The 26,904-nt window shown below is 48.8% G+C and overlaps 1 protein-coding gene across 2 annotated transcripts in view; it reads right to left on the bottom strand.

Annotated features, from left to right (window-relative positions):
• Nucleotides 1–26,904, bottom strand: part of ELK3 (ETS transcription factor ELK3) — an 80,237-nt gene that overhangs the window by 15,136 nt on the left and 38,197 nt on the right. For both annotated transcript variants that reach the window (XM_006154882.3, XM_027774356.1), the window contains exon 3: nucleotides 6,405–7,199. In XM_006154882.3, coding sequence (XP_006154944.1) covers nucleotides 6,405–7,199 — 795 coding nt within the window. The remainder of the gene's footprint in view (nucleotides 1–6,404; nucleotides 7,200–26,904) is intronic.

Here is a 26,904-nt window from a genome sequence, read left to right as displayed (position 1 = left end):
ACCTTCTTGGAACTCCCTTTCTTTTTTATCCTCTCGTTCCCTTCCCTGCTGCATCTAGACCCCTATCACCTTACAGCAGACAGCAGCTACCTAAGCCAGCCCACCTGCCTCAGGTCTCCCCATCTGTTCTGTTCACCACTGCCAAGTCAGTCACCCTAAAACACTGTCCATCCACAATTCAGGGTTTCAGAAAGGAAAGATGACTTCCTTGTCCACAGTGCCAGGTTCCCCCATAACCCAGTTTCACACACTCCCTAATTTCCTGGTGTGAATCCTCTTTCTTGATGTGGCCCGAGCTCAGCTAATAAACAGAGAACCACAGAATTGCAACCTACCAGTATTCAGCACCCAGTTCCACAACTTCCCTGCCCACCCAGTCCACAGCTCCCAGGGCTCTGGCTCCTCCCTACAAGTGACTTCCCTTTCCCTTCCCAAGGCGTCAGTACCCTCACCTGTTGATAAGTCCTCGTATCTCCAGCCCCAAACTCTCCTTTGCTGCAGCAGAATGTTGTCATCTGAATGTCCTACCAGCTTCTCAAACTCAACGTGGCCCAGAGTTAAATTGGAGCCTTTTTTATTTTTTAAGTTTATTTCCTTCCATGAGAGAGAGTGAGCAACAAACTAGAGAGAAAAGCGGGAGTGGCAACCCAGCTGAGCGTCCCCTTTCCCGAGCCCTCCAAGTAGTGAGGATTTTTTTCCCTTGAAAGATTTTTTTATATAGGGTGCATTGCATACTGGAGAGAAAGACAGAAAGCAAGAAATCACCCCCTGGCGGATGGTCATGCCACCATCCGTTCTCCATTCTCTTCTCAAGATTTTGAGCACAAACACACACATGCCTGGCCTGAGTCTTAAGCCGCCAGGTCTAGGACTTGAACCACGGTCAGCTCTGTGGGAATCCAGCGATGTAACCATTATGCCATCTGCTGGTCCCGGTACTGAGGATCTTGGGCACATGTTTCAGGATGACTTAGGACCTGAACCTGTGATTGGCCATGTGGCTTCCAGCACTGCAGAGCAGCACACCACAGAGGCTGGGCCTGGAACCTTTTCCTTACAAACTATTCTTCCTCCCATAATCCTTATACTCACCTAGCTTGCTCTTCCCTTGTCCACCCAGCCAGTCACAAGTCCTGCTAATGGCGATGGCATTCCCTGGTCTCAGATCCATCCCCTCCGACCCCACCCCACGGTCACAGCCTTGGAGACTCATCATCTTTCACCTGGAGGAGCACAGCAGTATCCTCACAGGACCCAGCCTTCCCCCTTCTCAATCCAGGCCATCAGGGGGATTTCCAGAGCACAACTCAGGCTGCCACTCTTACCCTGGAGCTTCCTGTCACCCCCCCTCCCACCACTTCCTTCAGCTTGGGCTTTGGCCTCCCACCTGCCGAACTGCTGTACTTCCCCGGTACTGAGCCGGGCACATCTGTATGCCTCGCCTCAAGCTGTTCCTCTGCCTACTGTGCCCTCCTTACCTGGTCTGCCAGAAAAACTGCCAATCTGTCAACACCCTGTCCACGCGTGATCGCCCCCTCCATGAAGCCCTCTCAGTATTCTTCTCCCACCTCCAGTAACATTATCTCCCAAATGGATTAACGAATGATAATACCATTTGTTACTTGGGCCGATTAAAGAGGATACGGATGAGCCGCTCAGCAAGAAGGTGAGTACTTCATTCGGTAAGCTGAGGTACTCAGCAAAGTCCGTCACTCGGTCTTTAGGAAAGTAAAGGAGAGAAAACTAAGATTCTATTTAGCATTTCTAGTCTTAAACTCCCACAGAGGCCAACAGAATCCATGGCAATGCCACCTCGGGGCTAAAAAAACCAAATCCTCAAATAAAAGGTGACTGTAACTCTCTGGAAACTCCTAGAGTTGTCCAAGTTCAAATAAAAACATGGTTTTAAGGACTCTAAGAGACCAGTCGGATCCCACAGAAGTTTGTGTCGCAGTGGTCTTAAGGAAAAATAAATAAAATGGAGAGTTCCATATGGGTTGAGGGTAGGTATAGAAGAGCGACAGGAAAGGCATGGAGAGTGGGGAGACAGGGGGTCCCAGGGTGATGGGTGGTTTTTCTAAGGAAATCTGTAGCTCAGAGAACCAAACGCTTCCTTCCACCTGGGACATCAGCCATTTGCACAAAACTCTACCCGGGACTTCCGCTGCCAAGAACTCCTGGCCCGAGAGAGTGGTCAATACGGACAGAGCTGCAGCAGGTTGAGCTGGGAAAGTGTTTCAGAGCGAGAAGAAAGGTATTATCCTTGGGAGGAAGAAAAACACAAACTCTTTCCTGCTGGTAAAAATGGCCAAAGAGACCACCAGATGAGTAAGTCCCCCAGCACTGGACTGGGACACGTAACACCCGATTGCTCCTCGCCAGACTGCCCACTGCTCCAAATTCCCACTTTACGATCTGGGCTCAAAGTTGTCTCGTTGATCAGCATTGAAGGAACGAGGCGCTTCAGACCTCAGCAGGCTGTCTCCACTCAGCGAGTGCTGAGGCCGCTGCTCAGAAAACACCCTGCGGCATGCAAAGGTGGATGAGGGCGTGCCCTGGTGCCCGCACTATCTCAGTTCAGCATCTCAAATAGCACACCTCAGATTAACAGAGGGCTTAGCATAAAGGAAGGGAAATGCAAGGTGCCAATTCTCAATGAACTTCACCTGGTTAAGATGGGAGGACAGAGGGACTGCACAGAAGGGACAAATGGAAGGAAGAGGAACAGATGACACCGAGGTGCAGGAGACAACAGAGGATCAAGAGTTCCAGCTGGCACCATTTGGGCTGCCCTGTTACCAGGCAAGGGGCCAGAGAGCTTCACGTCCTGGCTCCTCCCCCAGTCTCAATTTCTGCAGCTTATGCCAACAGAGACAGCCACAGTGCTCTGTGGCAGCATGCAAATATGGCCCCGTAGTTATCGCCCGGGTACCTATTGGTGTTTGTATTCTAGCTTTTCAGTTCATCATGGTCCCCTGTTTGAGGGGCCTTTGGGTAATCATGTCTACCTACACTAATAATCTTTATTCAAAACTCAAAAGCAGTTAGTGCAATGGCTGTGTTGCTGGACTCCCATGTGGTCGACTGCGGTTCGGGTCCCGGACCTGGCGGCTTAAACTCACGCCGGGCACGTGTGTGTGCATGACAATTACTCCTGGGGGGTGATTTCTCACTTTCTGTCTCTCTGTTTCTCTCTTTCTGGCGAGCGCATGCGCCCTATAGCAAAAGCCTCTCCAAAAAAGAAGAAAAAAAAAAAAAGAAACTCAAAAACATGGACCTGACTGTGGCACACCAGTAAAACCAGTAAAACAGGATGCTGTGTGAGGCTGACCACTCTGGACACAGCCCCGAGTATGCCGGGCACATACATGCCCAGGATCCAGGGCTGGCTGAGGCTGAGCAGGATTGTGGCATCGAGACACTGTTGGGGGTGTTGTCCCTCTGTTTCTCTGTCTTTTCACTCATGGAAGAAAAAAAATAGACCTAAAAACCGAAACAGAACTAAGGTACTTTCAACTGTCTGGCTCCTTGCAGCCACAACGCGAGTATTTCTGATGCTAGCGGTGGCATGGCGGTGGAGAAGTGGCCGCTGCTGACGATGTTTTATACACGTCACGTTGTGGAGAGCAATTCTGAATCTGAATTTGGGCTACATGATGTGGTTTTCTTTATGGTCCCAAGCGGGAACAGCAACCACATGACATGGGTCATGCCAAGACTCGTTTCTACTCTACTTCCTGCCTGTTTTTAGCTGGAAGGAACCCATCTTGGGGATCTCACTTACAGGGGATCAGGTTGGTACAACATGCCCTTCCTTGCTAAGCCAACTGCCAGCAAGAGCTTATCGAAGTCCCCACAGGTTACCGGATGGTTCTATGGACAGCGTCCTTGCTGTCATACTGCACACACCACACCCCGCAGAGGGACGCAGCATCCCGTGACAAGAAAAGGGCTAAGGTCGGAACTCACGATCTGAGGGAGGGTGCCTATCACTGATGTCTGGGGTCAGGGACAGCCCCAGCCCTGGAAGGAGAGAGATCCCTCAGACCTAGTGTCCTTTGTTGGGTCCCTGGGCATGGCTTCCAAGAAGCGGGCTCTTCTTAAGGCTGAGCCTGAGAGGAATGCAGGAGGAGGCGGTGCTGTCCTGCTTGCCCTTCTCCTGGGAAGAACTGCGGCTGCAGGGTGGGTTGTGGGACACCCCTGTAGCAGCTCCTCAGGAGGGGCCTCTCTGAAAATCCAGACCTCACCTGGACCTCAAGCCTGCCCTCAGCCTGAAAGGCCCCAGACTGGTCAAGTCAAAATAAAAGCCCACAAATATCCTCCTGTCTGATGTCAGGGAAACCACCCAGGAGACCAGCCAAGTTTCACAGCCCCGATCCCTGCCCTGCTCTGCTTCCTCTTGGTCCTCCCTCGTCACCAATTCCCTCACTCCGTGGGTGGGAGTGGGGGAGGGCATTCCAAGGTAGAGTTTAGGTCCTGAAGTCCTACTATCTCCCCAGTGCACCCCGAGACTCCATTGGCTCTGAGTGGGTTCAGAGCCCACCTGGCATCCCCTCCCTCCTTTGGCCAGAAGGCCTTCTCTCAGTCTGGGTCTCTCCCAGCTGTCCCCTCTCTTGCCTCGGTCCAACCCCTGCCCCCTATCTTTTCTCGGGAAGTCCTGCTCCTGGTTTTGGACTCTCAGCACTAACTCAAATGTCAAGGCCCGATCCACACAGCTTGGCTGAGGACCGTTGGCTGTCATCTGCCCGACACGAGCCCGCTACCAAAGAGCCCTGGCTCTCCTCGGCTCTCTACCCCTGGTTTTAGGCCATTCCCACGAATGCTATCTCCTGGCCTTACTCTCTGCATCCACTTGGCATCCACCCTCGATCCCTCTCCCCTATCCAGGGCTCTCCTCCCCTCGGCCTATGGCACCGATCTCAGTCCCACTGAGGGAAACCACCCCTCAGTTCACAGGATCCAGGCCCAAAACCACAGAACTGACATCCTTGGAGAAGAAGACAGGGCTGGCATCCCATCCCACTCTGCTTTGAGAAGGGGACAGGCCGTGGAGAACAGACACTGAGCTCAGAGCTGGCTTTGGCCCGGCTGTAGGCCTCTCTCAGCCTCAGGGGTGTAAACACAAAGCACACCAGGGAAGAGACCCTCAGGTTGTCCACCCTGGCCCCGTTTCTCAAGTTCCTTCCTGAGCTACTCTGAGGTGCTGTTTCTGAACCACTTCTGGGCGGTCCTTAGGCAGCGGGTACATGACTAGCCACCTACAGGTTTGGTCTGTCATGAAATCCCTGGGCCAACACTTGGGAGAAGCTGTGGAGAACAAAGTGGCAAAGAGCTCCTTTCAGCGGCTTTGCTGACCTCATGGACTGTGGTTACAAGCAGGGACAACTGGCGTTCTCCAACCAGTGCAAATACAGCTTCAAACGTAAGAGCTTGGGTTCCAGAAGCAGGCTACCTGGGTCCAAATTTAGTTTTATTTTTTAAGGAATTGTTTTATTTATCTTCATTCATTTATTTATTTTAATTTGACCAGAGAAGGACAGAGTGAGAGAGAGAGGGGGAGAGTGAGAAAGCAAGCCACCAGGTCCAGGATTTGAACTGCGGTCCACCATGTGGGACTCCAGCACCCTTAACCATCATGCCACCTGCCTGCCCCTAAATTCACTTTAATTTTAGTTCAAGCCCTGGACGTGGTAGCTTAAAAATTATATTTTCCTATTAACCAAAACCAAATAACTACTTATGAAGTGGACCCAAGAAGACTCTGCCTTCAACATTTCATGAAGCCCAACTGCCTTCTGACCTTGACTCAGCCCACTCAGCGTTCCCTAGGGCAACGCTGCTTGCACCTGCTCCGAAGGCCAGTGTGCGTGTTCCATCTTAAGATCTGTAGGTCACTAAAAGCAAAAAACCGGGCTGGCCCCACAGGTTAGCATTTAAGAGAGCCGGATCCCACATGGCTGACTGTCATTCAAATCCCAGCCCTGCCAGCTTCAAAAACATGTCAGGCATGTGAATGTGTGTGTGTGTGAGCACATGTGAGTGTGTGTGTGTGCATGCCCCAAATCCTGACGAGATAGAGAAATAGAGTAGAAAAGATTTTGTCATGACCACACCCCATTAGAGGGTGCTTTCTCCCAACCCCGACCCTCTCCTGGAGCACCCAAGCCCTCTGGCAAGTAACACAAAAAAACAAAAACAAAAAAACAAGGATCCCACTGTTGCCAATATACCTTTTCTCTTGTGTCTATCTTAATCTGGGGAAGGAAGAGTCATTTTTACAGTGACTTTGGCCCACGGTCATGGACTATGTGTGGAAGAACAGAAGGAAGCTGCTTTGGTGGTTCCCTCTTGCTTTTTGCTAAGCTTTACTGAGTCTCGGAGAGGCCAGGACAAGAATGACTTACCTGTGCAGTGAAGAAGGCTGGGGTGAGGGATCCCGAGGGGAGGGCTGGGCTGTTGAGGGCGATGGAGCCGAGGTCAGTGCCGGACAGCACCAGTGGGGGCGCGGAGATTTCCAAGCCTTTGGGTTTTTTGGCCTTTGGGGGAAGACATGGAGACTTGGTCTTGGAGCCCGATGACAGGTTCAAGGGCTCCAGGGAATCCGAGTCATGGCAGGCGGCCTCCAGGAAGAGGCTTCTGTGTTCAGAAGGGAGGGGCGAGTTGGGGGACAGGGACGGGGACCGGGAGGAAGAGGGCGATGCGGATGAGATGCTGGCGGCATTGGGCAGCATTAAAGAGGAGATCTTGGCGGAGACCGAAGAGGCCAGGAAGGCGGAGGCGGCCGCAGCCTCAGATGTGGAGGGCAGGGACACCACAGGCCTGGTGACCTGCTTGTCGGTTTTATTGGTCACAAACCTGATCACAGTCCTGACTTCTTCCACCGGGGGGCTGTCTTCCGGTGGCTCCTCCAGCTTCTCCGTCTTGATGGTTTTGAAGGCCTCCGGTGGGTTCTGCAGGGAATTGATGGTGAAGGAGGAGTACAGGCCTGAGTGGATGTATTCATTGCGGCTGGTTCTCTTGAGGGCGGATAGGCTGTGTTTGTGGGCCTCGCGGCCCTCGGGGGGCACCTTGCAGTCGCCGTCCTGCAGCACAAGGCTCTCCCGGCTGATCTCCACTGCATGAGGATCCATTTTCAGTATCTCCGGGAAAGAGACGAACTTGTACACAAACTTCTGCCCGATCACCTTCTTGATGATGTTCTGCAAACACAAAAGGAGCCCTGTGAAATGGGAGCAGGGGCAGAGACCCAGGAAGGGGCACAACAGGATGGAGAATTTTGCTGGCAGAAGCCTTAAAATAGCCCTGAGTACACATGTTGGCTGAGCGGTAGCGGACAGAGGGATATACAGTTGGAGGAAGAGGAATTGGACGTGTTCCCAGTCCTGCTAAATACTAGGGGTGTGATCTTTGGCAAACTGATTACCTGTAGCGTGAAGGATGGCATACTTAGTAACACCTGCCATTTAGTAAGCATTTACTATGTGGCTGGGATGATTCATACCCCATCCATATCATCACAGTGATCCTGAAAAGGAGGAGTCCTTATTCTCATTTTAAAAATTAGAAACATAGGGCTGGCATGTGGCTTGGTGGTTAAGGTAGCCAGATACTGCATGGCCAAACAGAGTTTGAAAAACAGCCCAGGAGCTTGAAATACAGGTAAGGAGTGTGTGGATATGCATCCAATATCCCAAAAGGATGGAGAAGCAGAAGAGAAGGGATTGTGGAGTGACCATGCCCCATTGTCCCTCTTCTGTCTCTCTCTGGTACACACACGCATCCTATGAACAATATTTTTTTTTAAGGTTTATGTCATAGGGCACATGCACTCACCAGAGAGGTGAGAGACAGAGAGAAAGGAAGTGAAAAAATCATCCCCTAGCCCGCTGCTTCCAGGGAGGATGGCCACACCACAATCATTATCCTGGGATTTGGGGCACGCGCACACACACACACACACACACACACACACAACACACACTCAGGATGATTTTCAAGCTGCCAGGTCTGGGACTTGATTCACAGTCGGCCATGTGGGAGTTCAGAGCCTTAACTACCATGCCACCTGCTGGACCCAGGCAAATATATATATTTTTTTAATGTAGAAAAAGGAGCGGAGAGCACTTTAGTAACTCATATGGTCGGTCACCTAGTAGGTAAATGGCAGAGGCAGTACTTCCTTAACCATAATACTGTACTCTTACCTATTGCTGGGAGGCATGAGAATTCAATGAAATAATGGGGAGGCATGCTCTAATCTGGAAGGCATTATAGAAATGTAAGTTATCAGCTGCAACCACCACAGCGGCTTCTTAAATCATATAGTCATGTTTTCCTTTTGAATTTTCTGCCCAGAAAGCCACTGGAGGAAAAACAAATCGTCTACTTGGGTATTTATGAAATTTACACCGTGTAAGTTACTAGTGGGGTCTGGCTCTCCAGTTTGCAGCTCCAGTCCTCCGATGTTAGAGTGTAAATGAAAACAATCATCATTGCAACTTCCCCCAGGCTTTTGGGAGAAGGAACTTTATATTAAAGCTTGCATTGCTGTGGAGGTGAGGTTTATTAAATCAATATGGTAATTCCCGACAGAACCTACCAGATTTCTAATCTGTCTGTCAAAGGTTTGTTGTGTGCCTCACCCAGGGCTGGACTCCCAGGGTCTGAGGTGCCCAAGGGAGACAAAGATGGTCTCCCTGAAGCACAAAGAACTAGCGCCATCTATGGGAAAAGGACTCTGATGTTTTCTTATAAACCACTCCTAAAACTTCAGTATAAATGAGGGTAAAAGAGAAAAATCATTTGGGGGAGAACTTAGAAGCAGTCTACTGAGTGCCTGTCTACCAGGTGTTGTATATGACAGGACTTCAAGTTAATGGAGGGCCAGCTATTGGCATGGTGATTAAGGCGCTGGATCCCACATGACCGCACAGTTCGAGTTCTCATCCCAGTGGCTTGAAAAATATGCCGAGTGCAGGTGTGGATGCACCCAAAATCCCAAGAGGAGAATGGAGAAGGGATTGTAACATGGATTATAAACCTCCTGGGGAAATGCTTTCTCACTTTCCCCCTCTGTTTCTTTCTGGAGAGCACATGTACCCCATAGCAAATTAGGAGAAAAAAAAAAGGTATTGAAAAAATGGAATTAAAATATGAGTTTATATTGGTGCAAAAAAAAAATGGAAATCCATGCATAGTTTTTTCATAACACACATTTTCCACAAACTTACCTCCTGGGAACCCCACATGAACCTTCTTGGAGTATGGAAGGTATCCTTCCCACAAATGAGCTCAGGGATGGGGAGTAATTTCCCAAGAACCACCCAATCTATTGGTTCTGAAGCCTACACTCTCCACATTTTTCACACAAATTTGAAATACAAAAGAGGAAGAAGAGAGTGAAAGAGCTCTCTACTAGAGATGACATCTAAATTTTGATGTTCCTTTGTGACCATAGTTTAGGTCTAAATATATCATGCTTTTGCCAGTCATCCTGGTACATGATGGCATTCTTTTTTTTTTCTTTTTTTTTTGGGGGGGGGGAGCTTTTTGCTATAGGACACATGTGCTCGCCAGAAAGATAGAGAAACAGATGCCAGAAGGACAGAGTAACAGAAAGCGAGAAAGCAAGCCTCCAGGTCCTGAAATTGAACTACATTCAGCCGACTTTGGGCACTCATTCACATGTGCCCGGCGTGAGTTTAAGCCACCAGGTCCGGGACTCGAACCGCAGTAGACTACATGAGAGTCCAGAGACATAGCCATCTGCTGGCCCCTATGATGGCATTCTGATCTGTCCTTTTCCCCCTTAAATGACAGGAGGGCAAGACACATTCACCATGTCACTGAGATCATTAAGGAGGAATTCCTCAGGGCAGGTATCCAAGTGAGGGACACATGAGACCCACACTCAGCACAGGAAATCCCTTTCATGCAAGTCCCTTAGAAACCTCCCCGGGCCCCAGCCCACACGGAGGCCCTGACGTCACTGAGGGACAGAGTCAAAGCCGAACAGTTCCAGGACCAGCTTCCAGCTTAACCCGCTGAATCCCTGCTACTCCACTGGCCTCCGCACCCTCACACTAGAGAAGCGAACACCACTTACACACCTGCAAGGAGGTCTGGGCAGCCTAACAGTTGCACCTGGGTCTTGGCAGGGTCTCTGCCCAGTGCAGCACCAGGCCTGGGCAGAGACAGGCCTGGGAAAATCAGCTGCCAGCAGGGTAAGATGCGAGGTGTGCTTGCCTGGTGTGTTAATGCTTTCTCTGCTAAGATCCTCAGGTAGTTCCCTTTTTAGCTCACACATTTTCCTCCCTGAGGGGAAGCTCTCCTTTTGTTTTCTCTCAGCCAGTGTGAACACTTATCTAAATTGAGAGAATTTTTTGAGCCTAAATAATTACACAGAAAAAAAGGAAAAGAGAAACTGTATGATTAGATTTTTTTTTTTCCCTGGCAGGTCTTACAAACTAATTGTTGAAAAAAACAACAACAACAAAAACGCTTTAATTTTATCACAGGTACAGAACATAATGTCCAGGTAGGAATTCTATATTCATGAACAAATCAAGGCGTGCTGCAGGACAGTGATAAAAATGTCTCTACTCCTCAATACAACTGGGAATTGAAAATCTCAGCAATGCTGGACCTTGGTGTGTTAAAAAGAACGTGAAGGGGCCAGCCCTGTAGCGTGGCGGTTACGGAGCTGACTCCAGTAAGGCTAACTATAGTTCAAATCCCAGTTCAAATCTCAGCTTAAAAACACCCAGGCACTTGTGCCTTCAACAGGAGGGAGAAATGGAGAAGAGACTGAGAAGGGACTATGACCCATTGGGGTGGTGCTCTCTCCCTTCCTCTCTCTCTCCAACAAGCGCATGTGCCCATAACAAACAACAGGAAAAAATGGGTGAATAGTGTGGAATAAAAATTATATCTTAGGGACCAGAAGATGGCATAACGTTTATGTCACTGGACTCCCACATACAACCGTGGTTTGAGTTCTAGACCCGGTGGCTGAAAACACACTGGGTGCACATGCATGTGTGCCCAAAATCCCAAGAGGAAAAAGGAGGAGAAGGGATTGCGGTGTGGCCATTTTCCCCTCAGGGGTGATTTCTTGCTTTCTGTCTCTCTGCCTTTCTATCCATCTCTCTAGCAAGTGCAGGCACCCTATAAGCAAAAAAAAAAAAAAAAAAAAAAAAATTATATCTTAATAAAGCTGTTTCCAAAAAAGAACATGAAGGGGGTCAGCAGGTGGTGTGGTGGTTAGAGGCACTTAATTCCCACATGGTCGACTGCAGTTTGAGTCCCGGACCTGGTGGCTTGCTTTCTTGCTTTCCCTTTCTCTCTCTCTCTGTCTTTCTCTGGTCAAAGTAAAAAATAATAATAACAAATGGAATTAAATAAATAAATAAACAAATAAATAAATTTTAAAGAAAGAGAGAGAGAACATACAGAATCTTGAGTATTTTACACATTTAAGGGGGAGACTGGAAACTTCCTAGACGGCAGTCGTGGTAACACGTTAACCCCTAACCTGAATAGGAAAAGAGGAGAGGAGAGAAGGGCCCTTCAGCAGCTGCTGTCTCTGCAAGGACAGCGGCAAGGACACCAAGAGAGTTCTGTGGGGAAAGGTCACATGGTGGCGAGGATGGAGACATGTAAAGTGCTGGCTTAAAGGAGGAAGCAACAGCCTCTGGGAAGAACCAAGGTGGGTCTTGCCTCCAGAGACCAATGGGAAAGATGGATTCAGTCTGGCTTGCAAGACACTTTTAGAAACCTCCGCGAGGGCAGAGAGCTGAGAGCAGGACTGGGCAGGTCACGTAGATGAGGTCAGAGCTCGCGGTCAAGCATGTTTGAGAGTTGGGATCAGCAATGGGGAGGTCTGCTTCTCTGAGGGGAGCTGGCGGGAAAGCTCCCACCTTAGCCTGTCTTCTGCGGCTAGAACAGAATTCCACAGAGTGTGGTTCACGAAGAACAGAAGTTTATTTGGCTCACAGGTTCTGGAGGCTGGGAAGTCCCAGAGCATGGTGCAGGCATCTGATGAGGGTCATCCCATAGTGGAAGGATGAAAGGGGAGAACGAGCCCACAAGATGGCCAAACTCAGGAACCTGCTCTGAGATTCACTTCCATGATAATGACATTAACCCTTTCACAAAGGTGAAAACGTCATGACTTCATCTTCTCTTAAAGGTCCCATCTCTTATTACTGTTACAATTGAGATTAAGTCTCCAACACATAACATTTGGAGGACACATTCAAATACCCCCCAATAAGGATGCCCATGGGTGGAGAATTAAGTAAGATGGTGGGTTCAAAGTGGAGGTACCCCTGGCAGCTAAATGGACAGCTCCTTCTTACGTATTTTCCAGGGCTGACCCTGCCTGGGAGCATATCGGTGGCACGTATGTTTGAATATCTCTCGGTTGGCCTCCAAAGGGAAGTTTCTTTCCAAGAGAGTTTGCTCAGAAAACTCACAGTATATATAAAAAATAAGAATAGCTAGTATTTGCCAAGCACACATGATCTGTCAGGCTCTGCTCTAAAAATGTAACAACGGGGTCAGCAGGTGGCATAATGGTTAAAGTGCTGAACTCCCACATGGCCGACCACAGTTCAAGTCTCAGACTCAGAGGCTTGGAACTCATGCTGGCTGCGTGTGCATGTGTGCCCAAAATCCTAAGAGGAGAGTGGAGGAGAAGGGATTATAGTGTGGCCATATCCCGTGGGGGGTGATTTCTTGCTTTCTATCTCTCTGTCTCTCTGGTGAGCGCATGTGCCCTAGAGCAAAAATCTCTCTAAGAAAACCAACCAAACAAAAACAAAAAGTGACAATTATCTACTTGGTCCTCTGAAAGACTGGAACTATAATGTCCTCATTGTGTGGAGGGGCAAACTGAGGCTCAGGAAGTATAAATTATACATCATTATGTGCTCGTAGGAAAGACGACAGTATCCAAGCAGCCTGACTCCTGAGCTTCTGACCATTACAGAAGAAGGTATAAAATTTGGGCAGACTTAGAGTGCCCAGAACACAAGAACACTTGAGTAGGGGCTCTTATTATGACAAGAGATGAGGATATTTAGAGAAAGTCTGCTTTTCACCCCTTCCATCCCAGACTCACAAGTATTTGTTGCTTCTCGTTGCCTGGGAACCTGGCGAATGCTGGTCTGCGTCCGGCCGGCTAATGACTCTCCAGCATGGTTTTAGAGACAGTTGCACACATCTGCTTCCTTTTACACATGTGGGACCAGCCTTTTTGTAACTCTGCACTGAAAGTATAATTGCAACAAGGGCCAGTGCTTTCTCCACATTCCACGTCAGGTCCCCGGCAGCGAGGATGGGGCCGACTTCAGCTACATCCACCCACAATAGACTCCAGCGTCAATACCAGGCCAACGATCAGATCCTGATATTGATTTTTAATCCCACTGTCACCGCAACCATGTGCTGTTTTGAGAATGTGGGAGCCTACAGGGCAGGGCAAATGTGTGCCAAAGAACCCTTGCCACCAGTCCAGCCACCTCTAGCAACAGAAGAAATCCCACACGAAAATCCCTCTGAGGGCAAACACCAAACAAGTAGGCCACATTTCCATTTTCCTCAGTGCCGGCTGCTGTCCTGCTAGGTTGTGGGCTTACCTCCAACAGCAGGTGTGTTCATAGTTGTGTTTAAGTATGTGCTCACACACACACACACACACACACACACACACACACACACTCACACACAGGCTACTTGGCCTTTTCCCTTTCAAGTGGGAGAGCGATTTGGGATCACCTGCATAAGTGACCCCGAATAGTTGGTAGATTTGAAGTAACTATGTATTGTCATTTTTCTTAATTTTATTGATTATTACTATTTTTTCAAATTTGCTATAGGGCACATGCGCTCACCGAAGAGAGATGGAGAGAAAGAGAAAAAGGGAAAGTGAGAAAGCAAGCCACCAGATACGGGACTCAGATGGGCCAGGCGCAAGTCCAGCACCTTTAACCACCAAGCCATGTGTTGGCCTCCAGCACTGTAATTCAAAAAAAAAAAAAAATTATACAAAGTGGCTTAAAAAAGTTTGTGAGAAAATGAAAATAGATTATGAGTTTATTTTGGTACAAAACTTTTTGAAATGCATCATTGTTTTCATAATATGCATTTTCTCTGAATTTCTGAAGACCACTGTATACAGTGTTAGGTGAGGATGAGATGTTCGTGCAGCTGAATCTACTCTCTTCACTATGATGTCATGGGGGCCAGCAGATGGCATGGTGGTTGAGACATTGGACTTCCCATATGGTCGGCCACGGTTCAAGTCCCAGACCTGGCGATTTGCTTTCTCTTTCTCTCTTTCTCTGGTGCACTCATGTGAAAAAATAAGCAATAAATAAAATAAAATAAAAAATTATTTTTTAAAAATGATGATGTCTTTACCATACTATTTCAATATGGTAACAAATGTTTGCTGAAGAAATGTCTCTAACTATAGGGACGACTGCCCCAGGTGTGAAGCCACAGCCTTCATCCCAGGAGAGACCATTTTCTATGGCTAACTCCCAGACTGGTTACAGGTCTGTGGTACGTGTCCAATTCATATTCTTACACGTGCTTTTTTGACTGAAAATTCCCAGACAGATGCTGGGGGCTGTATACAAACCCCTACAACCTTACACCTCCTATGAGCACTTAGTGAACGATGGTTTCACGTATCCATTTACTCGGCAAAAACGAGCTGCAGGTGGCTGTCCTGAGCTGGCATCCGGTTTTGATCTAGGGTCACGTGTCTAGCTTTTCTGCGCTCAGACTGCTATCTGATCTCCCATTTTCCTCTCCAGGAGAAGCCAGACTGGTGGTGGGTTCTCCATCGCTGCAGCCTTGGTTCTCCACCATTCTCCACGAAGTTACAGGACCCTGGGCCTCTACTTTTGCCACTTTCTTCCCTTGTTCTCGAAACTGAGAAGTGAAAAGCTGTGCGATGGTGCACAGTAAGGGCATGACACTTCATGAGCTGGCCTACGTGGGACGGTCCCAGAGACCTCTGGGCACACAGGGCACACCTGTGCCTGTGATTTGGGATTGGCTGAGGCTGAGGGCAGTCACAGCATTGAGATGCTGCTGGGGGTGCTGTCTCTATGGCTAATGGAAAAAAACAGATACAATAAATTTTTTTTCAAAACTGAGAAGGCCAGCCCTGTAGCCTAGCAGTTAAGCACTGTGCAGAAAAAGTCAATCCCACATGGTCAACTGGAGTTCAACCCCCAGCCCCAGCAATGGCAGGTGGGGCATACATACTCCTGAGCCTAGGATCCTGATGGGAGAGTTGAGGAAGAAGGACTGGTGTGTTCAGGCCCACTGACGGGTGCCTTCTCTTTCTCCCTCTCCTTCTCTCATGCACGTGCACACACTCAATCGTGAATAAAAGAAAACCATTCAGGGAAAAAAATGGAGAAATGTCAGCGGCTCACTAAACAAGTAGCGGAGATTGTATGGAAGACTCTTCCTAAGGAACATCCCAGGTCTTGTCTTAACCCCAGAACTGGTGGCAGGGCGGGCTCAGGAGGAGAGGGCAGGGAAAACCTTTCCAGTAAACACCAGACTGGGCCTTTCAGAGGGCTGCTGCTGGGATCAGAAGGAGTTGTTCCAGGGTCACTGCCTGAGTGCAGATGCCACCTAACTCATACCAGCCACGAGCCTCAGTTTCCTCATCTGTAAAGTGGGCACGGACCCATCTGCCTCACAGGACTGAATAATTCATATGAAAAATATCAGAACACCCGATATACCCACACACAATAGGCTAATAATACATACAGGGTGATGATCTCTTATCCTAAATATCTGAGGCCCGAAATGTTTCCAATTTCTAATTTTTCTGGACTTTGGAAGATTTGTACAGACATAATGAGATACCTTCGGGATGGGCTCCAAGTTTAAACACAAAACCCACTTATGTTTCATATATGTCATATATACACAGCCCGAAGGTAATTTTATACACTATTTTTGTATTGCAGTTTTTTGACTACAACCTATCGCAGGAGGTCAGACATTCCAATTATGGCATCATGAAAGCCATGCCAAAGGTTCTGGCTTTTGGAGTATTTCGGATTTGGAGTTTTGCATTAGGGATATGCAACCTGTTCTTGCTATTCATATTATCATCATTATTTTAACACTTCCATTTAAGCAAAAACAAGCCAAATACAAATACCACCCTCTGTCAGCCTCAGTGACAATTTAGCGGTCTCAAAAATAACACTCTCTGAAGGCTGTGCATATAATACTTGCTTTCGCCCAAGTTCTGAGTAACCTGATCAGTCTAGCAGACAGAATTACATCTGGTTTACATACTCAACCAGGCAGGGGAAACATGATGTTTCATTTAGTTGACTTCAGACAAGAAATAGACACAAGGCTTATGGTCTATCATGCCTAACATGGCCAGCACTTGACATCCTCTGTGAAGAAAGCCTCACACGATCCAATTAACTGAGGACCAGGGCAGGGAGGATGGGGGGCTGGGCGCAGAGGGAGCTGCAGATGTGAGCAATGGCTGAGTCTAAGTGTTCTGCTTAGATGATGGCATGGCAGCCTGCAGCAGAGAGCTCGCACTGCAGACCCTGGAAGGTGGCGCAGACACTCGCCAGGCACCTGGCTGATGTCAACTGTCCCCTGATGCTTCTCAGAGTTGGAGAGCACGCAGGCTTCGTGCAGGCTGCAAGGCCAGGGCCTTTGTCCCTGAGCGCCTGTCACGGAGACCCCTGGTGCGTGGCATCAGGAGTTGCGGTGGCGAGCAAACCCACCAGGGGGGTTCTTTGGGCTGCAGTCATCTCCTCGTGTATACACCCTGGGTGAAAGGAACCAGTGGGGAGGAAGGACAAAGGAAAGAACCCCGACTAAAGAGGGCCCCGCTGCTGCACACACAACCACCCTGGAGGAGGGGCACTGCCCTCCCATTTTCAAGGTGAAGACGTCAAGGCTCTTGGTTGGACGGTGTGGTTTATCCACTCTTCCACCAGATAGGATGGGCTAAATATTAGCAGAGCCATACGACAGAATAGCACAATATATTGTGACTATTTCCTGTCTTTAGTTATTCGATTTTTTACTATAGGGTGTATGCACTTGCCAGAGAAAGAGAGAGAGAGGGAAAGTGAGAAATCACCCCCGGGGGTGACCACTCAGCCATCCCATCTCCTCCATTGTCCTCTTGGGATTTGGGGCACCCACACACATGTGCCTGCCATGATTTTCAAGCTGCCAGGTCTGGGACTCGACACATGATCCCAGCACCTTAATCACCACACCACCTGCTAGCCCTCCTCTGTCTTTAACTCTGTGTTAGGTGGGGAAAAGCAATAGGCACGGGATGATTCTCTTCCTGGGTCATTGGCAAAGTCATGATGCATTTTTTCATAGAAAAACAGAAAAATACACCATGACTTTCCCCACAACCTAATATTTTATTTCTTTTTTGTTTTGTTTTGGTTTTGTATCATTGTTCTTAATTTGACAAAGGGTGCAATGGAGAGAGAGGGAGAGAGAGAAAGGCGAGAAAGCAACCCTCATGGGAGATGGTCACACTGCAGTAGCTTCTTCCCCATTTCTCCCTTCTGTCAGGATTTTCCACACACACACACACACACACACACACACACACACACAGCATGTTTTTAAAGCCACTGTTCGAGACTGGAATCACACAGTTGTCCATGTGAGATCCAACCACCACACCACAGTCCTGATATTTAAATGAAACAGAATTTTCTACAGTTATACATATATATTTAAATAAATGGAGAACAAAAAAATTGTAGATGTATAATAAAACAATCTCGATTATACCATTTCTTGTTGCTTATCTGCATTTTCACAATTTGAAAAATAACTGGTATTTAATGTTACTTGTCCAAATTAAGATGTTTTTGCAAAAGTTTCAAAATCACGTTTTAAAAACAATGTTGTTTTTAAAATAATGATGATGATAAAATATAAATTAAATGAATAATTCTTTTAAAAAAGGGGGGCCAGCAAGTGGTGTGGTGGTTGAGGCACTGGACTCCCACATGGCTGTCTGCAGTTCGAGTCCCAGACCTGATGACTTGCGTGTGCTCTCTCTCTCTCTGTTTCTCTGTGGTGAGCATGCATGCACCATAGTAAATTTAAAAATGATGATGATAAAATAGAAATTAAATAAATAATTCCTTTTAAAAAGTTTATTCATTTATTTCTTCCATGAAAGAGAGACAAGCACTCCAACAGGGTCTTCACTCCACAATCCACCCTGCAGCCTCAGCTCGCCAGATCTTGGGCACATGCATGCACCTGGCACATGCAGAGACCTGAAGATATGAACTGGGACCTGCCCACATGGCTTTAGCCTCATGAAGCACTGCTTCGTGGGTCTGGTCAAGACTGAAAGGAAGAGAGGGAGGGAGGGGAGAAGGGAAGAGAATAAAAAAAGAAAAGAGGTTCTAAAAAGCTTGCTAGCACAAGATCACACTGTAACTGGTGAACCGAAGTTTGAACTCAACTGTATCTGGAGCCAAGAGCTAAGCCATTTCTGTTCTGCCACCACACCCTCTTCCAGAAAGCAGCTACATTTGGCCCAGAGGCTGCTGCTAAAGTGAATCCGCCAGGACCAAGGGGTCCCTGCATTCCAGAGTAATGGTGGGTTAACCGCAGAGAGCCGGGGAAAGCCAGCTTTGAGCGCAGGAAGCACGGTCCTTGCTTAAGAAGGGTTATTTGTAGCTGCTTGTGAGGAAGAGGCTGGTCGTCCATACAGGCTGTTCTTAGCTAGAAATAGAAACGCGTTCGCCCATCCACCAGGCAGAGTGGGTGCCTGCTTGAGAGGACACCCTGGCAGCAGGTGCCAGGGACCCAGCAGTCCCACCGCCATCAGAAGCCAGTCTCCCGGTGGCACAGTCGAGAGATGAGGGTGAGGGGAGGACACGGGAGTCACTGTCCACTGTACATAGCCTGTATGCCCCCCACCAACCAGCTCCCCCGAGCGCCCACAGGCCTCAGCAGAGCAGCAGCTTGCACAAGCATGTAGGCCAGGAGCCTTGATGGGCGAGATGTTATATGGAACCAATGATGGGGCGGACAGAGCTGGGTTCGAATCCCAGCCTCTACTTATTATGACCTTGGGGAAGTTACATGAACTGAGCTCGGTAGGCTGCAGTCTACTCAGCCCTAAAATGGCAATACAAACACATCACCGGATTTTCTTCAAAAGGATTAATGCATGTTAGTGCCCATTCATTGAGGTCCTCACAACATGTCCTCTCCCCAAGTGGAATGGTGCTTAGCAAGCAATAATCGGAAATTGTCCGGAATGCTTGTGACCTCACTTCCCAGTTTACCGGGGGCCTACACATCCTCTTGGGCAAGCCTCACAGCACTTCAGTACCCATTTGACAGATGCGAGACCTGAGGCTCTGAGCTAAGTTCACACAACCAGCAGGTAGCAGAGGCGTGCCTCCAGGCCACCAGCTTCCTGGCAACACCGTGACTTCAGCTTTTGCATTCCTGTCCAGACCACAGACTGACTCACTCTTTTGAGCTCGGTAGGCTGCAGTCTACTCAGCCCTAAAATGGCAATACAAACACATCACCGGATTTTCTTCAAAAGGATTAATGCATGTTAGTGCCCATTCATTGAGGTCCTCACAACATGTCCTCTCCCCAAGTGGAATGGTGCTTAGCAAGCAATAATCGGAAATTGTCCGGAATGCTTGTGACCTCACTTCCCAGTTTACCGGGGGCCTACACATCCTCTTGGGCAAGCCTCACAGCACTTCAGTACCCATTTGACAGATGCGAGACCTGAGGCTCTGAGCTAAGTTCACACAACCAGCAGGTAGCAGAGGCGTGCCTCCAGGCCACCAGCTTCCTGGCAACACCGTGACTTCAGCTTTTGCATTCCTGTCCAGACCACAGACTGACTCCCTCTTTCCTGACACAAAACCTAAACTGTCCTTTCTCTAAAGTTAGAACAAGTAATCACTGTAGGAGTCACGCTCCGAGTCCCTTCTTTTTAACAGCAAACATTCTTAAGCAAACACTGGTAGGCACTTTCCTGAAGAAGGCTCGGAGCTAGGCTCTGAGGAACAGAAAAGGTGCCGTTCTGCTTCCGTCCCTAAGCGTCTGTTGCTGAGATGGGCAGTGGCAGGCTCTGCCTCCTTTCAGCCCCTGCCATCTAAACCGGAGCAGAAATGGCCGTCTGAGACTCTGCTATGGATTTTTGAAAGGCTGGCTCACCTCACTCCTGCCCTTCTAAAGAGTATCTTATGAAAGGGCTTTTTGACCCATCAACCTTAGCTGCCTCAAACCGAGGCAGTCTTTTTCCCCCGTAGTAAGTTCAATGATGCCTCCTCTCCCAAATCCATGTCCACTCAGGACCCTAGATTATGACATGTGGAATCAGAGTCTTTGCAGATGTAAAACCAGTTAAGGATACTGAGATGGAATCTTCTGGATTTAGGGTAGATACTAAGTCCCATGACTTACTTGTATCCTTATGAGGATACAGAGAGACACACAAGGCAGGACGTCGTGTGATGAAGAAGACAGAGACGGGAGTGACGCAGCTCCAAGCCAAGGAATGCCTAGGGCTGCCAGGAGCCAACAGATGCTGGAAGAAGCAGGGAGATTCTTCCCCTAGAACCTTCAGAGGGAGTGTGGCCCTGCTGCACCATTACATCAGCCTTCTGGCCTCCAGTACTGTGAAAGAGTACATTTCTGTTGATTTGAGCTACCAGATTTGAGGCCTTTCGTTACAGCAGCCCTGGAAGCCAATACACCTCTTCGTAGAACCATCTCTGTCCATCTGGGCTGGAAGGCACGGCTGCTAGCCTACCCCAGCACTCGGCCTGCCCTCACCTGAAATGCCCTAGGCCCCAGGAGGAGTGGCATCTTGGCCAAAAGTTGGAGTTTGGAGAGTGTACACTTACATGCACACACACAGCCAACTCACACCTCATTTCAAGCTTCTAAGAATAACGTGCTGCCAATAAAGATTTCTAACTCTGTCTTGGAATTGGGTGACTTCACCAACTCCCAGAGGAGGTTTTCTTGTGGTTTGGGCTGAGATTTCTTTACTGTCTGGCACTAGTAAGCTGCAACATGAATCGTTTCACCAAGGTAGGGGATCTGAAATTGAGAGGGCCCCTAGCCCTTGTTGCCCAAGGACCTGTACCCTAGGGTACTGCAGGTGAAGAGAACCATTTTGTAGTGAAGACATGATCATCTTGCAAAAAAGAGAGCCATCTTGCAGTGAAGAGCACCGTCTTTCAGTGAGGAGCACTATCTTGCAGTGAGGAGCGCCATCTTGCAGTGAGGAGTGCCATCTTGCAGTGATGAGAGCCATCTTGCAGTGAGGAGCATCATCTTGCAGTGAGCAGTGTCATTTTGAAGTGAGGAGGATCATTTTGTAGTGAGCAGTGCCAACTTGCTGCAGTGAGTGAGCAGCACTATCTTGCAGTGAGCCATGCCATCTTGCAGTGAGCAGTGCCATCTTGCAGGGAGCAGTACCATCTCTTGCAGTGAGCAGTGCCATCTTGCAGTGAGCCATGCCATCTTGCAGTGAGCAGTGCCATCTTGCAGGGAGCAGGACCATCTCTTGCAGTGAGAGCGCCATCTTGCAGGGAGCAGTACCATCTCTTGCAGTGAGCAGCGCCATCTTGCAGGGAGCAGGACCATCTCTTGCAGTGAGCAGCGCCATCTTGCAGGGAGCAGTATCATCTCTTGCAGTGAGCAGCGCCATCTTGCAGGGAGCAGTACCATCTCTTGCAGTGAGAGCGCCATCTTGCAGGGAGCAGTACCATCTCTTGCAGTGAGCAGCGCCATCTTGCAGAGAGCAGTACCATCTCTTGCTGTGAGCAGCGCCATCTTGCAGGGAGCAGGACCATCTCTTGCAGTGAGCAGCGCCATCTTGCGGTGAACAGCACTGTCTTGCAGGTGACGAGAGCTATCCCAAAGGTGAAGAGCACCACTTTGCAGTGAGCAGTGCTACCTTGCAGTGAGAAGCCTTGCAGAGAGAAGCGCCATCTTGCAAGCCTGGCTTGCCATCTTACCCACCCCCTCTCTTGGGTAGCTGCTGATTCTCACTAGTTGGGGAGCCCTATCTCCTTCCTGGCTCTTTTTTAAACAGTCAAGGGTATTTTTATTCAGAAACCTCAGAAGTGTTAATAAAATAAAATGTAAAACTGCTCCCTCAACATGAGTCCCCTACCCTCCTCATTTCCCTGCAGGGTAGGGGATCTGTTCACAATGGCCTTTTTCCATTCTGATGACCACCTTCAGTGCTGGCAGATGGCAGGGGGTGGGGGAGATGGGAGTGGGAAGTTTCATGAGCTGATGGTCTGGGAGTATGTTCTTATCCTGGCTTTGGCACCAAATTACTTGAAAAATCACCTCTCCCCTGGAGTCCTCACTTGTTAGAGGAGGGGTAGGTAGGCAAGATAGTTGCTGAGGTCCCTCCCAGGGCTGACAACACCCCAGGATGACAGACTTCCTTGTATGGAGGGGGATGATTGCTGTTTCCTCCTCATTCTGCATTTATTCGGTGCCACCACAGCCAGGCTCTGCAAAGATCCTGGGAATGGTAGGAAGCCAGTCCCTGGTCCAGTGAGGCAGAGCCAGCAGAAGCAAGCTCCACTCTGGGAGTGGGGAAGGCGATCACCAAAGGCTGGTATCAGGTGGAGGTGAGCAGCGAGGAGCTGGAAGGAAGGCCTGGGGTGGGCCAGCAGGAAAGGCAGGGGGTCAGGGGAATGACTGCCAAGAAGATGCTGAGTGAGGTGGGAGACCTGCGGGGAGGCAGATAGGTTGGGGCCAGATGGTGAAGGGAGTTTGGAGTCTCTTTTTGAAGGCCACAGGGAGCTAGGCAGGTGCACAGCAGAGAAGAGCCACCCGCCAGTCTGCTTTCCTTTAGGAAGTGTCTTCTGAAAGTGTGGTGTGTTCTGGGCCATTCCAACCACCACCTCATGTCCTCAGCTGGCTCAGAAAATTCTCAAGGGCACATCTTCTCTCCCCTGTGACTGCCCTTCGGGTAGCTACCAGCAGTATTAGGATGGCAGGACTTAGGTCAGGGTCTGCGTCTCTGCTATTGTATGGTCTTCCAGCTCCACAATCCTGAACAACAACCCGCGGGGTCAGGCCTCCTAGCTGAAAGCTCTGCTACCTGCTGAGCCTGGGATCTGTGACTTAAACCTCTCTGAGACTCAGTATTCACACCTGTGAAATGGGCCCAATACTGCCCGGGAGGACAGGCATATCATGAGTTAGAAAATGAGAGTGTAAAAATACCTAGCACAGTGCCTGGCTTACACCCAAATGCTCTATCCATGTGAGTTTCCCTCCATCTGTTCCAAATTTGGGGTAGGAACTGAGATACACCATTGTCAGGGCACAGGCAGGGGGTGGGAAGAGGCAGTTCAGAGCAGCAGCTGGGGCGGTGGGTGGACGGCGCGTGGTGGGTGGGATGATGTGACTGTTAGGGGCTCTGTCAGTTTGTCCACACAACTGCCGAATGTTCCTGCAGCCAGAAGCACAGAAGCACAGAAGCACAGAGGCAGGGACGGTCATGTTGCAAACGCAGCCTCGTGTGGGCCTGGGCAGCCTGACGTCAGTGGACCTGGCACGTCTGCAGGAGCTTTGGCAGCTGAACACTGAGCACAGAAGCGTCCCCATCAACACGGTGCGGACGGTGCTCCCGAGGCTCCCGCTCATCCCGGTTTCTTAGCAACGTCCCTATTTGGGGGAACACTGAGTGCCACAGGGAAGCTGACTTGGAAGCAGTGCAAGGTAGGCAGCCCCCCATCACACATGTGTCTGTCCTCCGCCTCCAGCAGTCCAGCCCCCTTCTGCCAGCTGCTATCTCCCGGGGTGATGTGACCAGATTGGAAGCCCTCCAGGAGGCAATGCGGCCACTCCACAGGTCTCTAGGCAGCTTCCAGGACCAAAAGCTCACAGGGAGGCCCTGGTTACCCCCTCGGTCCCCAAGCAAAAACCCAGTTGCCATCTGTTGTACTTCAAACCATCCAAGGGGCTGACGTGAGACACAGGAAAAACAAGACACCCGACGAAACACACCAGACTCTCCAGGCACAGACCCAGGGCTAGGCACGGAGGGCCCCTCCAAGACACAACCTGGACCCCTAGGGAGTCCAGGTTAGATGGGTCTTCTGTGGAATTCTACAACCAACAAACGTGTTCTGGAAAGTTCTGGGACATGAACACTTGTTGGACTATTTTACCTTCTCCATTCTGAAAATATATCATTTTATCTTTGTAATTTTTATTTTTGGGAATGAAAAGAATTCTTCCTGGGCCAGACTTCTTGGCACAAATACTTAATCTCAGATATGTATTATTAATACTAACATTTTCCTGCCGGGACTGCATACCCAATTTAAAATGAATTATCCAATTAAGTGAAGAAGGTGATGTGTTCTACTTCCAGGAATATGTTGCCAATGATTCTATCTTGACTATTCTCCCCTAAACCCGTCCCAATTAAGTAAAGCTTGTTGGGTACATTGTGAGGATAAGCCGGGATGTTGCTGTGGAGACGCAGGGTTTCAGTCCTATCACCGCTTTCATCTCTTGATGAGAAGGGAGTTGGCAGAGTTTCCAGTCTCCCCCTGGGATAAATGTTCGCAGCCAACAAAAACAAGGACACAAGGTCTGTTGGACGGAAAAGGACGATGGGTGGTGTAGGCTTCCTGGTCTCTCTGCAGCAACCTTTGGAGACATTTGCCCAGCTCATGCGAATGCCAAACTCCATTTTCCCCCAAGTCTCTAGAGAGACACCTTCAGGCTGAGGCTGGAGGTATGACAAGGCCAGCTTGGAGGGGAATGGACTCATGGTCACTGGTGAAAAATACCAGGCTGCCCAGTCTGAGCGAAAAACCAACGCCAAGAAGAGTAAGAGGAGACACAGCTTTTTATTTCTAAACTGCAAATCCAATTATGGTACTCTCTTGCTTGCAACCCTCCCCCTCTTTTTTTTTTTTTTTTAAGTTTTCCTATAGGGCACATACTGTGAGGAGAGAGAGAAAGTGAGAAATAACACCTCTCTCTCCAGTTGGGATGGCCATGCTGTGATCCTTTCTCTTCCATTCTCCTCCTGGGATTTTGGGCATGCACACACACGCACCCAGTGTGACTTTCAAGCTGCCAGATTTGGAACTCAAACCGTGGTCAACCATGTGGGAAACCAGTGCCTTAACCACCATGCCACCTGCTGTCCCCAGGCAATAACTTTTTTTAAAAAAAGAGATTTTTGCTATAGGGCACTTGTGCTTGCCAGAGAGACAGAGAGAGACAGAGAGACAGAAAGCAAGAAATCATTCCCCAGGGTGAAGATCAACACTGCAATCCCTTCTCCTCCAGTCACCCCTTGGGATTTTGAGCATGCATGCGCACACATCAGGCATGAGTTTCAAGCCTTCGGGTCCAGGACTCGAACTGTGGTTGGCCATGTGGGAGTCCAGCAATGTAACCATTACACCATTTGCTGGTGCCCTAGATTTTAAGTTTATCTTTTTTTTTTTTAATTGCCAGAGGACATGTGCATTTATCAGAGAGAGGGACAGAGACAGAGATAGAGAGAGGGAGAAAAGCACCGCCAGTGGAGCATGGTCACACTGCAATCTCTTCTCCATTGCCGTAGGATTTGGGCACACGCGCACACGTACCCAGTCATGTACGATCTGGCTCCCTTAGCCCAGGCTGCAGGGCCAGCCCATGTTTATCACTTATTTAATGCTGGTTTTCATTACAAAAGCGACTCGCATCTGCGCCCTTTGTTATTCTATCCTTTTGCTGTTTCATGTGCAAGGCACCAAGGTAGCCACATGAAGACAGCTATACCAGCGGGCTTCAAAACGTTTGTAGAAGATGGAATTAAAGTATGAGTTCATTTTGGTGCAAGAACATTTTGAAATTCATGCATAATTTTTCATAATGTGCAATTTTCCATGAACTCTCTGAAGACCGCCCGTCTTGTATAAACAGAGGACCGTGACATAGTGTAACTTCTATGAAAACAAGTAACAAAAATGAGCGTTCCCTGAGTGCCCACTTACCAGGTCCCTGATACTAATACACACCATCTCTCTAACCCTCACACCATCCGAGGAAGGGAGATGCTATTATTATACCCATTTCCTGATGGGTGAATTGAGACTCGGAGGCCAACAGACAGCTGGACTCTAACATTGCCTTATAAAGGCCATGCCAGCCACTAAAAGCCACAGGAAGATGGACGCTGACTCCATCCTGGGGTGCTCATGGAAATAAGCAAGCTTATTCACAGGGTGAGGAAGACCCACTTAAACCTGATGGCATCTTAGTCACTGAGTTTTCAGAGCAGCCTCAATATATAAAATGGTAACTGGGTAAAGAAAGTGCTGCCATTCATCTTTAGTCATTAAAAAGCATGACTCCGGGCACAGGGGCTAGTAACTGTGGTCCCAGCTACTCAGGAGGCTGACAAAGGAGGAATGTGAGTTTGAGGCCAGCTTCAGCCTAAAAAAACATTAAGACTGGTAAGTGCTTCTGATAGCACCGGTGTAGAAAAGAGCCACTATACGCAGGATGGATGTCCCACTGTCTCAGGGTACCTATGCAGAAAAGTCATATGAAAGTTTGAAGTTTCTCCTTTGCACTTGTCTGAGTCTTTCTTTTATCTCTTTCACAGACACACAGTACAAATTGGTGGGGATATACAATGTGCATCTTTCAAGGTCTTCACTTCGCTCAATATTATGTCTTCTATTTCCATCCACTCTGAGTTGAACGATAGCATCTCATTGTTTCTTATATCTGTGTAACAGTCCATAGATAGGTATGCTATAATTTTCCAACCCAATCATCAGTGTCAGGACATTTAGTTTGGACTACATCTTT

This window comes from Tupaia chinensis, unplaced genomic scaffold, assembly GCF_000334495.1.
Source record: "Tupaia chinensis unplaced genomic scaffold, TupChi_1.0 Scaffold000423_1, whole genome shotgun sequence".
Lineage (NCBI taxonomy): Eukaryota > Metazoa > Chordata > Mammalia > Scandentia > Tupaiidae > Tupaia > Tupaia belangeri.
The sequence above is the reverse complement of the archived record's forward strand: the minus strand, read 5'-3'. Positions and strand labels throughout refer to the sequence as shown.